The sequence below is a fragment of the Oryx dammah genome, unplaced genomic scaffold (assembly GCF_014754425.2).
Source record: "Oryx dammah isolate SB20612 unplaced genomic scaffold, SCBI_Odam_1.1 HiC_scaffold_19, whole genome shotgun sequence".
In the NCBI taxonomy this organism is placed as follows: domain Eukaryota; kingdom Metazoa; phylum Chordata; class Mammalia; order Artiodactyla; family Bovidae; genus Oryx; species Oryx dammah.
Window position 1 is genome coordinate 13,057,752 of NW_024070203.1, and position 14,493 is coordinate 13,072,244.

Consider the following 14,493-nt stretch of genomic DNA (forward strand, 5'->3'; position numbering starts at 1 on the left):
ATGAAGAAAACCCTTCATCACAGAAATAGAAATATTAGAAATAGTAAACACAAAGCTATTTGAGAATTTTGTTTTAGAAGTGTGCGCCAAAGACTTTTTTAGTAACATTTCTGGGAAACATCATAATGTGTAAAAAAAGGAGGCACCCAGGTGGTACAGCAGCTGTGAGGTCTGGGCTTTGAGTACAAAGTCACCTCCTAAGCCCACATGGGCCCAGAAGCCCAAGACATCCTATAAATCTGCAAAGGTTTTAGGGGAAAGATCCATTTTTGAGTTGAATTTTCACTAATAAGTTAGGACATCCCTTCTGATCTTAAATAAAATTAAAGGACCAGATGAAGGGTTTTCTAAATTTATATTATTTCTCACTAATTAATCTTTAGACCATTTTCATAGAAAACAAGTAGTTCCACACAGTTAGCATTTTCAGCCATATTACATGATGACACTAGGTAACAATATTTTTTAATACCATTTTATCTACACAGTACTTTAACTGTTTAACAGAATACTGAAAATATAGTCCAAAATCCCAATTTTAAGTGCAATAATCAGAACAACCATTGTATTTAGGAAAGGCATATAATATTCTAAGAAAAAAAAACCTTTATTTGGAGCGTGAGGAAGTTTTGCTGGGACCATGGTCCTTTTGCTGAAACTTCCTTTAGTTTCTCATTTCTAACTAACGTTAATAATGAATAGTAGCTGTCTTTACCAAAACTCACTACCATTGTGAGACTACTCTGCCACGTAACTTCAAGACGGTGAGAGAAGCAAATGAGGTGTCCTCTCAAGTTCTTCCAGAGACGCTTCAGTGTTGCTCGAGAGTTCCTCGGCGACACTGGGTGTCACCGGCAGGGGCTTCGCCCGGACTGGAGGCTTCCCAGGGCTGGGAGCCCGAGCTCCCGTGTGGCTTCACGTACAGGCAAGGTCACAGCTTCCTGTGCACCTTTTGGTGCTGGATGAGGTGGCCGTGCTGGTTGAAGGCGCGGCCGCACTCCGCACACTCGTACGGCCTCTCGCCCGTGTGGATGCGCTGGTGCTGCACGAGCACCGAGTACTGGCTGAAGGCCTTGCCGCAGCGGCTGCACTCGTACGGCCTCTCGCCCGTGTGGGTCCTCAGGTGCACAATCAGCGTGGCCTTCAAGCTAAAGGCCTTGCCACACTGTGCGCAGCGGAAGGGCCGCTCGCCGGTGTGGACCCGCTGGTGCTGGACCAGGGACCTGCGGGCGCTGAAGGCATGGCCGCACTCGCTGCACACGTAGGGCTTCTCCCCGGTGTGGACCCGCTGGTGCTGGGTCAAGTGGGAGTGCTGCACGAAGGCCTTGCCGCAGGCGTAGCAGCCATACGGCTTCTCCTCCGTGTGGATGCGCTCATGGTTCAGGAGGGTGGAGCGGTGCCGGAAGGCTTTGCCACACTCGCCACACTCGTACGGCTTCTCGCCAGTGTGCACGCTGTGGTGCTGGATGAGGACAGAGCGGTCACTGAACGCGCGGCCGCACTCGCCGCAGGCGTAGGGCTTCTCCCCGGTGTGCACCCGCTGGTGCTGGAGCAGGGTCCTCTTCACGCTGAAGGCGCGACCACACTCTGCACACTCGTGCGGCTTCTCCCCCGTGTGCACCCGCCGGTGGCTGCGCAGCACAGTGCTGTGGTTGAAGGCCTTGCCGCACACACCGCACACATACGGCCGCTCGCCAGTGTGGATGCGCTGGTGCTGCAGGAGGTGCGACAGCTGCGTGAAGGCCTTCCGGCACTCGAGACACTCGTGTGGCTTCTCCCCCGTGTGTATCTTGTGATGCTGAGCGAGATCCGAACTCACTCGAAAGGCCTTTCCACACTCGTGGCACGCGTAGGGCTTCTCGCCCGTGTGGATCCTCTTGTGCTTGCTGAGCACCGAGCTCTGGCTGAAGGCCTTGCCACACACCCCGCACACATAGGGCCTCTCGCCAGTATGCGTCCTCTGGTGCTGCAGCAGGTGGGAGCTCCGCCCGAAGCACTTCCCGCACTCCACGCACCGGTAGGGCCTCTCCCCGCCAGGAACGGCCGGGCGCTGGGCGACCGGCGCGCTGGGACTCACGGCCTGGCCTCCAGGGGGGCCGGCAGGGCTGGGACTCAGACAGAAACTCTGCTCAGGTTCGTAACTTCCCGGATCACTCCACTCGGCAGGCGTTTTCCTCAGAATCATTGATATCTCCTCTGAAGTGAGCGGCCTCAGGCTGGAGTCTGCGTTCTGGTCCTGATCCTTGTGCTCACATCCTGAAACAAAAGCAAAACCAAAGGGAGCGTGTTTCACCCGCTCTGAGACTGCAGAGTACATTCCACCGTGCAGGTGCTTCACGGGTACAGGGCGGCCCTCGAGTGCCCAAGGCGAGAAGTCACCAGCGGGAGACAAACAGGAAAGGTGTCCAGCTGACAGTGTGGCTGGAGAAGGGCCAGGTCCTATCCGAGAGCCTGTGAGGGGCACATATGGTCACAGCCGCAGCCCTGCCCTCCCTGGAGGGTCCAGAGGCCCTTAGAGGCGGAACCAAGGCAGGACTACACCTATTACTGTGCGGCGCAGGGAGGGGGCTGCTGGAGCGAAGCGCGAGCTCCTGAGAGCCCGTCCTGCAGACTCCTACCTGGGGAACAAGACGGGGCCTGCAGGTGGCAGTGAGGATGGCCGAGAAGGCAAGGGTGTTTCTACACTCAAGTCAGGGGCACTCCAGGTTGAGCGCGTGGAGCAGGGTATGCTGAGGATGACAGATTTTAAACCTTGAATACAGGGCCACTGAACTGACAAGACGTCACCAGGAAACAGGACTGTCCCAGGAGGACTGGCTACTCAGAACGATGCTCATCCAGGATACTCGACAGGCGGGCAGGGCTGTAACAGCAGGCGACGGGGACGGGGCAGAGCCAGTCCTCCCAGGCCCATTTCAGCAACGCCTCTGCTGCTTCCTCCAGTTCCCACAGGCCTGGTTGGGGACAGTGTTAAAACGGTCCTTGAGGGATGTCCTAGAGGGAGAAGCCCAGCGGGCAGAGCAAGACCCAAGGGGGGCACACCTGGGGGGAGACTTAGCCAATGAGAGCTGGACCTTCTCAGTCCAGGGGACCCATGTTCTGCTTCATGGCCAAGACCCAGAAGCCCTCCCTACCTGATTGTGGGGGGTTAGGGTCTCTCTGGGGTTTCTTATTAGGAAGCATACCGAATGGCAACCGGCCACATTCACTGGATTTTGCTTTTTCTGTAACAGGGATGTTTTCAAGTCCTATCAATTTTCCCTTTTTTTGGTGGTAACAGCATTACTGAGATGTAAGCTTCATTGTTGAATTCATTCAGAACTTAGGACAGGTGCTGTGCGATGGACTTCCTCAAACCCCAAAAAGAGCCCCTGAAAAATAGTGGGCTCCAAAACCAAGCAGTCCCTACACCAGGAAAGGCACTTCCAAGACGGACTCTGCCTGAAGCATCTGCAGGGTCTGTGCCTAGGAGGTCAACATGTTCTGTTTGCATTTTTTTAAATATAATTTTATCTATTTTATTTTTGGCTGCGGTGGGTCTTCACTGCGGTGACAGCTTTTCTCTAGCTTCAGTGAGCGGGGTTACTCTCGAGTTGTGATATGCAGGCTTCTTACTGTGGTGGCTTCCCTTGCTGCAAAGCATGGGCTCTAGGCATGCAGGCTCTAGCGCTTGTGGCTCGTGGGCCAAGTAGTTGTGGCTCCTGGACTCTAAAGCACAGACTCAGTAGTTGCGTCACATGGGCTTAGCTGTTCCACAGCACATGGGATCTTCTCGGCCCAGGGATCAAACCTGTGACCCCTGCACTGGCAGGCGGATTCTCAATCACTGGGCCACCAAGGAGGTCCTGATCAGTCTTCTCACATATAGACAATATCATGAACTACCAGCAATGCTTTTCCTCTTTCTTTCCAATTCTTACAGCTTTACTTGTGCTATTGTGTCTGGTCTTGCCAAATTTTGGACGGAACCCCCAGGACAGCTGTGGACAGTGGGCTCCTTTGTCTCATGGCAAACAGCTCTAGCCGCACTAAGAGTCAGGTTAAGAAACTTGCCTTTCATACTTAGGTGCTTCCTTCTTCCCGAAACCAGCCCATGTCCCTCAACCTCTGATGTCCATTCAGAGCAGGGACCTGTCAGGGGCCCGGCAGCCACATGCGCTCACCTTGCCTCAAGGCACCCAACCCACACCCAGCTGCACTTACCTCCCTGCCCAGTCCCTGCACTGGGCCTCTGCCTGCTGCCCACTCTCCCGCAGGAGTCACTGCCAGGTCAGACCCCAGGAGCATCCGCAGGTGCACAGCCCTTAGTGCACAGAGGCCACTCCACGCTCACCTGAGCGGCTGATGCCCCAGCCCCTGAGCTGCTCGTTGCCCTGCTTGTCCAGGACCCACGGCTCCTCTCCTCGCTCCAGCTGAGAGATCACCTCGGGCTTGGATCCTGGAATTCCTGCTCATGGGAAGGGAAGTCCTTTCGTCTGTACAATATCCACAAGCACCCTCACCGCGCCCCACCCCCCAAGGCCTGCAGGGGGCCTTACCCACGGAGACCACATTCCCATAGGTCTCCATCATCACGTGTCGGTAGAGGCCACGCTGGGCGGGGCCCAGACGGTCCCACTCATCCTGGGAGAGGAACACAGCCACGTCCTCGAAGGTCACCTTGGCCTGGAACAACAGGGGGGCTGCAGGTTGGACTCACAGTCCATGTCCCAGACAAGGAGGGTGCAAGCAGTGTGGGGTATGGACGGGGGGAGGGGGGGGCGACAGGAAGGGGCCACAGTGTTCAAAATGCAGTGATGTTCAAGATGCCACCAGGCCCCTGGGAGTGGGAGGGTGTGAGGATGGCAGGGGCGCCACAAAGGCCTTTGGGCTACTCACCTGAGGCACCGCTGGTGGCGGCAGGAGCCGGGCCGCTGCCATCATCTGGGCTGTGGCACGTCTGAGGGAGACGGTATCGGAGAAGTGTGTAGGGCTGAGGAAGAGGAAGGAGCATATGAGGGGTCCAGGATGGTCCCACCCAAGACGCCTGGGGATGCCATGCGCCCCAAGGGCCGTTGGACTGCCCAGTTTACCAGGCATGGCCTGCAGTACACACACAGGGCTGGGTGAGCGCATCATGGGGAGGGGGAAACTGCCTCCAGAGACAACCCCCATGAGGAGAGGCTGCACTTGTGGTGTGGGGACCACAATCCTCCTGTGGGCCCACTGATGCCCTGGGCATGCCTGGTCCTGCCTGGCGGCTCCAGTGGGAGCCCGGTTCTGGTGGAGGCACCCAGAGTGACCCCGAGATTCGGTGTGAGCACCTGATGGGGAGGCCTGGGGCTGGGCAGGCTCTGGGAACACTGGGACAAGCACTGCTAAGGCGTGTGCAACACACCCCCTGCCAGACACAAGGGGGCACAAGTCCAGCAGGCCCATCACCTGGGAAAAATGCAAGGAGTGAATAAAGTTAGCTCAGAATTCATCTGAAACACTGATGTTGGACAAACAGGCATGAGGGTGCCACCAGGCATGAAGAACTGGAAACAACGGGGCTGGTCCCGCCTCACCAGCTCTCAGAACCCACAGCGGGGGAGCCGCTGCCTCCTGTGGCGACTCCAGTGCCCACACCCCCTAGAAGAGCAGGACCGCTCCCCCAACCCTTCATGGGCTGCCCACACCTGCCATCTCTCATGGACAGTCATCCTCCCTATGGCCTAATCCAGCCACTCCCTCAGGTGGTCTCCGTTCCCTCCATCCCAAGTGGCCCCTGTCAGGGTCTCCTCTGACCTCCATATGACCAAATCCTTGTCTGCTGTCAGCGGTGGGTAACCCCAGTCTCCAGCAAGTCAGTCACCGCGGGCACCCCTGTCCACCCTCACCAGCACGAGATACTGCCTCCCTGAACCATGCAGCTCTGGTCCTCTGGGAACCCAGAGGAGGTAGACAGTCATTTTCACGATGACCTGACCACACCTGGGCAGGATGTAACAATGAGTCCCCATAGGATCCCCGTTCGCGGGTTCCCCGTGGGTGCTGGCAGCCAGCACAGCTAATCTAGGAGCTGCTGGATCATTCAGCCCGAGGCCTCCAGCCAGGCCGGCTCCTGCCCGAGCCCATGTCTGTAACCTGAGCTGCTTCCGCCCCACAGGCCTGAATGTCCAGTGGAGCACAGGGCTCCTGTTGGTGCGCTCAGCTGGCAACCCCCTTCCCCTCCAGCTGGCCATCTCCTCATGGGTGTCCTCTAGCACCTCAGACACTTAACATCCAGCCCCGACACCAATCCCCTCGCCAGGCCTGGCCTGCCCCTGGTCTGGCACCTGCATTCGATCCAGATCCCGAAGTCGGTGTCCTGCTCACCCTCTCATGCCCACTGGACCCGCCCTCCAGCGGCAGCACAGTCCTGCCCCGCCCCAACAGGACTCGGGGCCCTCCTCGGCTCCAAGCCCCGCCCCTACGGGACGCGATGCCTCGCCTCAGCTCCAGGCCCCGCCCCGGCGGGACGCAGGGCCCCTCCTCGGCTCCAGGCCCCGCCCCGGCAGGACGCAGGGCCCCTCCTCGGCTCCAGGCCCCGCCCCGGCAGGACGCAGGGCCCCGCCTCGGCTCCAAGCCCCACCTCCGCTCCTGAGGCTGCTGAGAGCCCTTCTCTGAGCGCCCCTCCCCGCGGCCGGTTGCCTCCTGCCCCTCAGCTGGCGCTCAGGCATCACCCTCTCATTAAGACCGTTCCCGACCCACCTTGGGGGCCTCTGCCTCATCGTTCTCACACCCCCTGCCAGTCCCAGCGGAGCAGCCAGTGGCTCAAGCATGGCTGAACAAGTGTATGAAATTACAGGAGAAATGACTCCACACTCTATCCTTCAGAATGGCAACAAGTGCCGAAGGAACACCTACTCCAGCAGCAGTGGGGAAGTGGGGTTTCTGCTAGCTCTCTCTCAGGTGAGAAAGTCACCTGGCCTATTTAGGTGCAGCAGACATACCTCTGGGCAATGCACGCCTTCCTCGGATGGACTTGAAACCAGAAGGGAAGGGGACTGAGCACAACCCTTAAAGATGAGACATAAACTGGTTAGGACCAACTAGGCCCAAGATGGCGGAAGGCTCCCCTTCCACTGGAGGCTGAGCCTCATTATATGCTCACTGCAATACATCAGCTAAATGACAACACACCCACAGTCCCCACAGTTCCAAGGCCAGATGACCGGAAAGTGAAAAGTGGGCAGTGGCCCAATTCCTGAATTCCTGGAAGCCCCTGGCTCTCCCTGAAATAGTTGGATTAATCCTCCTATTCAGCAGCCTATGAAACTACACAGCCCGTAGAAACGAACCACCTTACATTTCAGGGCATTTTGAGACAGACACCATTCTGTCTAAGGAATGTGTATCTCTCTAAATAAATCCACTTCTCACCTATCACTTTGCATCCTGCTGTGAATTCCTTCTGCACTGAGACACAGAACCTGAACTTCAGTAAGTCCTGAGCAAAGGTGTGTGGTTTCAATTAAGAGACAGTAAGTTCGAATCCCACATGAATTGTGTGGTTTCAGAACAGACTCCAGGATGGTGCTGCCGCCAAATCCACCAGTCCTTCTACACACCAGTCCCGCACCCACGAAGACCAAGATTCAGGCTGCACCAAGCGGCCAGACAGGTCAGCGAAAGAACAGGATATGGAGGTGTTCACGATGCTCCTGTTGCACAAACAATGACCCCAGGACCACAAGGGGATGTGAGCCCTTGTCCACAGCAGTAGACACACCAGACTGAGATGACACAGCTCCTCTGAGGGCCTCAGGAGGACAGCGAGGTTCAAGAGAGCATGTAACTTAAGTGTCACCTCATCTGATGAGATTAACACAAACCCCCAGCCAATAGTTTGAGGCACGGACGGGCAGAGAAGGGGACAAGATTCCCACCCAGTGAATTCCAGAGAAACATGAAAACAGAAAGCAGAAGAGCTCTACCCAGAATGACCTCTAAGTACTGAAGGAAAACAGTATATCATAAAGTATGCCTGTTGCTCTGTTCTGAATGTCTGTGCCTCCGAATGACCTAAGGTTCAATGTTGGGGGGGGGGCGGGGGCGGTGCTCAGGTCCTGAGAGTGGAGTCCCCTTGATAAGAAACCCCTCCCTCCACGTGAGGACACAATGTCTGCAGCCAGGATGAGGGCTCCCGATTCTGCTGATCCTAACCTCAGATGTCTGGCCTCCACACTGTGAGAAATGACATTTGCTGTTTTACAGGCTGCCCGGTCTCTGGTGCTCTGTTATAGTAGCCCAAATGGAGTAGGACTCTATATTCTGATAAAAGAGAAAGAAAACAAGTGTAAAAGTGAAACTAACTAGTTTTTCATTTTTCTTTACCTGTACTTTGGTAGATAAGGTCTGGGTCTCCTAGAACAAATCTGCGTGGAATGAAAAGACATGCAAAAAACACTGCAGGCTGCTGGCTGACACCACAGGGATGACAAAAGAGCCACCCAGGCACTGAAGCTGGCTTTTACTCAGGGCCCATAGCTCAAGGCAACAGGAGTTCAGGGAGGAAGGCAGAACAGGTGAGCAGGTCAAGTCCTGTTTAGATGGTCCCCAAAGTCAGAATTAACACCATGAAGGGTCAAACTGGCTCTGAAGGAAGCCATGCCAGCACCAACACAGAAACAGGTACAAAAAGCACCCACCCAAGGGGTGCCCACAACAGCGACCCATCCACCCACGCCCCAGAGAATAACCCAAACCAAAGCAGAGCAGGCCAGCGTTCTCTGCAGCAGTGATCACACTGCAGTGAGACACTCTTCCAAGTGAGTTCTGGCTCGGGTGGTGACTAAGGGACAGGAACTGAAAACGGGGCTGCAGAGACGAGAGAGCTTAGGATTCAACGTTATTTTGTTCTGTAAGCTAAGCTTTAGTAACTTCTAGCTCTTGCTGGCAGAGAAGGCAATGGCACCCCACTCCAGCACTCTCACCTGGAGAGTCCCATGGACGGAGGAGCCTGGTGGGCTGCAGTCCATGGTGTCACTAAGAGTCGGACACAACTGAAGCAACTTAGCAGCAGCAGCTCTTGCTGGAACTACTGAAGATCTTCCTCCCAAAGACCCCGCCAACAGTGACAGGCGTGACAGGCACACTCGCAGTCCCTGGTCTGGGGTGGATAGCTCCAGGGTCTCCCCACTCTTCCTTACCATCCTCACCCCCAGGTTTTCCCGCTGGAAGACCCGCTCCTCTTTCTTCATCTGCTCAAAGCCTGGCCCTCCAGGCTGGAAGCACCTTCCAAAGAGGCAGTTCTGATCCACCTGTAAGCCCAAACCACAACCCTACATGCTTCAGAGGTAAATGATCACAGACATGTATCCACACAGGTAGCTTTTCTACACAGCAGCAACACGGAGTCAGAAAATATTCAGGGAAAACAGTTCTAGTCACAGACAGCAAGAAACAAGGTTAAAGTAAACCTTAGAAATATGTTAATGCTGCCCCCTGTATCCACAAAGTCGTAGTGCAGACAGCCAAGCAGTCCTGGACTAGAGAGGGCTGAGTAGGGCCATATCTATAAACAAACAAGATAGGCCAGGCATTAAAATCCTGGGGAAGACATTCCAGTAACCTCACTCAGACAACAGGTCTAAAATTAGTCCTTTGCACAAAGCTCAACCAATCTCCCAGAAAGCTAAGCAAAAGCAGAAATTAGCCTCTCCTCTGGGGTCCCAGCAGCCTGCCCTCACGCCTCGAGGGTGTACTATCCTTTATTTGCTGAATAAAACTGAGCTGTACCTGAGCTTTAAAAAAGAACAGAAATTAAATGAGATCATTTTATATCGTATACTGAAAGCACACAGCTAATGAATGAAAAATAGCTAAATTTTAAAATTATATGATAAAAAGAACCTGAATAAACTCTGGAGAGCAGAGACCCACAGATTTGCATGAAAATCAAAACCTTTTCACATCAAAACAACACAAATACCAGAAATGGGCCCAAGACTCGGGAGAATTTAACACTGGACAAAGGTGGTTTTCCAAATCAACGGCGAAATGAGTTATTCGGTAGTGTCAGAAATACCAGGGTTTAGGGAAAACACTGAAGCTGGATTTCCAACTTTCCCCACATCAAAATGATTCCAGATGGAGCCAACGTTTCACAAGTACCAGAGAAAACGAGTTTATTTTAGAACTAAACTTGGAGTAGGGAAAGCCCTTTAAGAAAGAGCACAAAGCCAAAAGCCTCGAGGGTAAATATTTGACCACTGAACACTCGAAATCTTCCATCTTAGAACAAAACATCACAACCGGAGTCAGATGATCGTCTGAGAAGAAAGTCTTCGATACACCCGTTAAAGAACCAAGCTGATCAGAACAGAAACGCCAGGCAGCGCACACCGAGGGTCCGGCTTCCAGGCCCCGAAGCGTCGCGCGCGGACCCCGGGAATGGCTGCTCGCGCTCACGAACGGGGCTTTCACAAATAACCGAGAGACAAGCCTCGATAAAAATGGAGGCGGGAGTGGACTCGGGACGAAGCACTCTCCCCGGAGAGATGCCGACGGCGATCCCGGTGGAATGAGTGTTCGTGCCCCCGGCCCGCACCTGGGCCCCGCGCAAGGCCGGAGCTCCGGGCGCCGCCGACTACCGGCGGCTTAGGGCTCGCCGTTCGCGGGAGCGGGGAGGGCCCAGGGGAGGCGAGAGTGGGGTAGGGGCTCGGAGTGGGCAGGGAAAGGCAAGGGGCGCTCGCAGGCAGCGCCCGATCGCGTGGAGGGTCCTGGCTCCCCACCCCGGCGCGCGGATAGAGGGTGCAGATACAGCCAGCGCCCCGACTCACCGTCCCCGCAGCTGCCTCACCCGCAGGGGTGGCCGCCCGCACCGCACTCAGACAAAGGGGGCGCCCCGCCCCGTCTGCGCATCCGCCAATCGAAGGGCGCCCCGCCCCCAAGGGCCCCGCCCACGCCTCCCAGGCCGCCACTCCTAGGATGCGACACTTCCCAGTCCGCCTTGGGCCCCGCTCTCCCCGCCCTGCGCCTTTCTCCTGACTGACGCACACTCCAGAGCCACCGAGAGACGCAGCCTCCACCGCGCGTAGATAGGCCACGCCGCGTCCGGGTCTCCTACAGGCTGCACATCCGGCGGCCTCGCGGAAGCTTCTGCTGGTCTCTCGTACCTCCGGCCCTGCGGGCACAGGTCGAGCCCGAGTCGGGCGGATCCTCGCCCTGTTGCCTCCAGATGTCACACCTGCCGAGGCGGGGCCTGGCGCTAGCTGGCGGTGCCATCGTGTGTGGCGGCGACCTCCTCCCCGTCCCCCTACGCTAGTATTTGCGCACTTCGGCAGGACAGGACCAGCGGGGGCGGGAGGAAGAGGTGGCCGTCGCTGCTGCCTGCCGCACCCGCTGTCTCCCCCAAGGAGTCCTTCCAGGTGGCTCGTTGGCTGGGAGGACCAAGCTAGTGCCCCGACTCTTGGCAGGAAAGGTGGTCTGGGGAAAGGCCCGAGGCTGGAAGTGGGGGAGGATGTGGCAGTAATTCTGTGGGTAGCGGCCCCCAGCGTCAGGGGCAGGGCTTCTACTCGGGAAAGGTGAGGTCAGCTTCCCACAGGGAACTCGTCTGCCCCACACACCCCGGTGAGGCAGGGTCCTCTCTGCCAAGAGACTGAAGCTCAGGACCCAGGTTGTCCGATTTGGCCCTATTTTTGGACCATCCTAGATGGTTTTGGCCAGTTGCCAGTGTTAACATAATTAAACGAGGAGGCCATTAGGCTGGGGGTGGCTCTGCTGCCTTGGTAGCCCCCAGCTAGGCTCTCCAATTAAGTTGACGGCTTAAGTCGTGGCCTGTCAAAGCCCTTGCTTTGCTTTTCCGTCTATTAAAAACTAATATAGCTCCTGCTGGCAGAGCGCTCCTAACCACTATTCCACCTTCTGTTTGCTCACATAAGCTCTTCACAAATTCTAATATGCCTCAGTTTACCTTTTAACAATGAGGAGCTTGAGCCCGGCAGCGTTAGTCCCGGCAGAGAGCTGATGCTTCTAGGATCTTCTCAGCACACCCTGCTTTCTTTTTCTCTTCCCAACTATTTTAAGGTCCATATAATCAAAGCTGTGGTTTTTCCACTGCTGAGTTATGTTAGGCTCCAAAATCACTGAACAGTGGCTGCAGCCATGAAATTAAAAGATGCTTGCTCCTTGGAGGGGGGTGGGGGAGGGGAAGCTATGACAAACCTAGATCACGTATTAAAAAGCAGGGACATCACTTTGCCGACAAAGGTTTGTATAGTCAAAGCTGTGACTTTTCCAGTAGTCGTGTACAGATGTGAGATTTGGACCATGAAGGCTGAGCGCTGAAAAGATGCTTTTGAGCTGTGGTGCTGGGGAACTCTTGAGAGCCCCTTGGACAGCAAGGAGGTTAAACCTGTCATCTTACAGGAAATCAATCCTGAATATTCATTGGAAGGACTGATACTGAAACTCTAATACTTTGGCCACCTGATGCGAAGAGCCAACTCATTGGAAAAGACCCTGATGCTGGGAAAGACTGAGGGCAAGAGGAGAAGGAGGTGACAGGATGAGATGTTTGCATAACATCACTGACTCAGTGAACATGACTTTGAGCAAACTCTGGGAGACAGTGAAGGACAGGGAAGCCTGGCTGCAGTCCATGGGGCTGCAAAGAGCTGGACACGACTTAGGGACTGAACAACAACTTATTTTAAAAATTTTCGTCCATAAAAATTGAAAGTATATTACAATGAAATACCTGCATGTCTTTTGCTTAGTTTCAACAACTAACATGTTGCTTTTTTTAAAAAGCAATTCAACAACTAGCTTTTGTGTGTATGTCCAGCTCTGCCACTCTTCACAGGCATGGTATTATTGAGTGCCTCTTGCATGCTAGGCAGTGTTCTAAGTGCCGGGGCTACATGAGTAGGTAAAACAAGCAACATTCCCAATAAGTCCCTTTCTCATAGGCTTTACCTGTGAGTGGGGAAAGCAGGTAGTAAACAGTATCAATATGTGAGTCAGAGTGTCCAGAGGTGGTATGAGCCATTAAAGGTTCAGGTGGGCACCACTGCTACTCACAGTGTCCCCTGGCTCATCCTCAGGTCCTGATGGAGGCAGTTTTTTCCTGTATTTAAAATCCTGGGTTCTAATTATATAAACACATTTATTAGTTATATGTAATGATGTCAGATAACAATGTCAGTATTATTAACACTATGATTATTGAAAATAGTCCAGATTTGTTTTGCAGTTCTTCTTGCTGTTAGGATATATCCCCTTTGGGATATGACCTTAACTCTACTATTTCACTTGTTTGCTTTTTAAAGTTACATTTTTAACATTTTGATACAATTTTGTTTTATGATTATGTAAATTTGGGAGGAAAGTCATTACCAACTTAGACAGCATATTAAACAGCAGAGACATTACTTTGTCAACAAAGGTCCGTCTAGTCAAGGCTATGGTATTTCCAGTGGTCATGTATGGATGTGAGAGTTGGACTATAAAGAAAGCTGAGCACTGAAGAATTGATGCTTTTGAGTTGTGGTGTTGGAGAAGACTCTTGAGAGTTCCTTGGACTGCAAGGAGATCCAACCAGTCCATCCTAAGTGAGATCAGTCCTGGGTGTTCATTGGTAGGACTGATGTTGAAGCTGAAACTTCAATACTTTGGCCACCTGATGCGAAAAGCTGACTCATTTGAAAAGACCCTGATACTGGGAAAGATTGAGGGCAGGAGGAGAAGGGGGGGGGACAGAGGATGAGATAGTTGGATGGCATCACTGACCCGATGAACATGGGTTTGGGTGGACTCCGGGAGTTGGTGATGGACAGGGAGGCCTGGCGTGCTACAGTTCATGGGGTCGCAAAGAGACACAACTGAGCGACTGAACTGAACCGAAACCCTGTATGGTTTCAAAGTCCAGTACACAAAAGAAAGTACATTCAGAAGACTTGCTTCCCTCCCTGTTCGCACCAGTCTCTTACCATGCTGCCCTATCGGTAACCATTTATCAACGCTATGGTTTCTGGCTCCATTCCAAAAAATCTAAGTGAATGTCAGTGAACAGTAGTTCTTTCCCACTGGCCCCACATTTTGGCATTTTCCTGTCAGTATCCAGCCACATCTCCTTGGCAGCGTCTGGGCATGTCCCTTTCTCCTTTATGCAGCTGCCTTCACCTCCCTTGTGAATGTGCTGTCGTGTATTCAGCCAGTCTGCTATTACTGGACATCTTTTGCCATAAAATTAGTGCTGTAGTTAAGTAGCTTTAGTTAGGTCTTTTCAGTTTGGCCAGTTTAATTTTAGGATAGATTCCTAGAAATGGGCATTTGTATCTGTTTTTCTGTGTGTTGCCCAGTTCCCTTCCACAGGGTTGTAGGATCTTGCATTTCTGCTGGTGAGGTTTCCTTACAGCCTTGTGAACAAAGAATGTTGTCAAATATTTGGTATTTTGGCAATCTGAGAAGCAAGAAATAGCATCTTGGTGTAATTTCCTTTTGCATCTTTCTTGGGAGTGAGGTTGAGCATCTCTTCATATGATT

The 14,493-nt window shown here is 53.7% G+C and overlaps 1 protein-coding gene across 4 annotated transcripts; it reads right to left on the minus strand.

The window, feature by feature from the left end:
- Positions 1-338: 338 nt before the first annotated feature.
- Positions 339-10,844, minus strand: LOC120878696 (zinc finger protein 250-like). 4 transcript variants are annotated; one of them, XM_040261428.1, is made up of 7 exons: positions 10,788-10,832; positions 8,170-8,277; positions 6,957-7,022; positions 4,879-4,972; positions 4,539-4,665; positions 4,334-4,447; positions 339-2,256 (listed from the first exon to the last, which is right to left on the minus strand). In XM_040261428.1, exons 4-7 carry the CDS (start codon positions 4,921-4,923, stop codon positions 932-934), a joined length of 1,611 nt encoding a protein of 536 aa, XP_040117362.1. In that variant the 5' UTR covers positions 4,924-4,972; positions 6,957-7,022; positions 8,170-8,277; positions 10,788-10,832; the 3' UTR covers positions 339-931. The 4 variants fall into 4 exon arrangements, with proteins under 4 accessions (XP_040117362.1, XP_040117361.1, XP_040117364.1 ...); XM_040261427.1 differs by lacking the exon at positions 6,957-7,022; XM_040261430.1 differs by lacking the exons at positions 6,957-7,022; positions 8,170-8,277 and having other exon boundaries at positions 10,788-10,844.
- Positions 10,845-14,493: the final 3,649 nt, after the last annotated feature.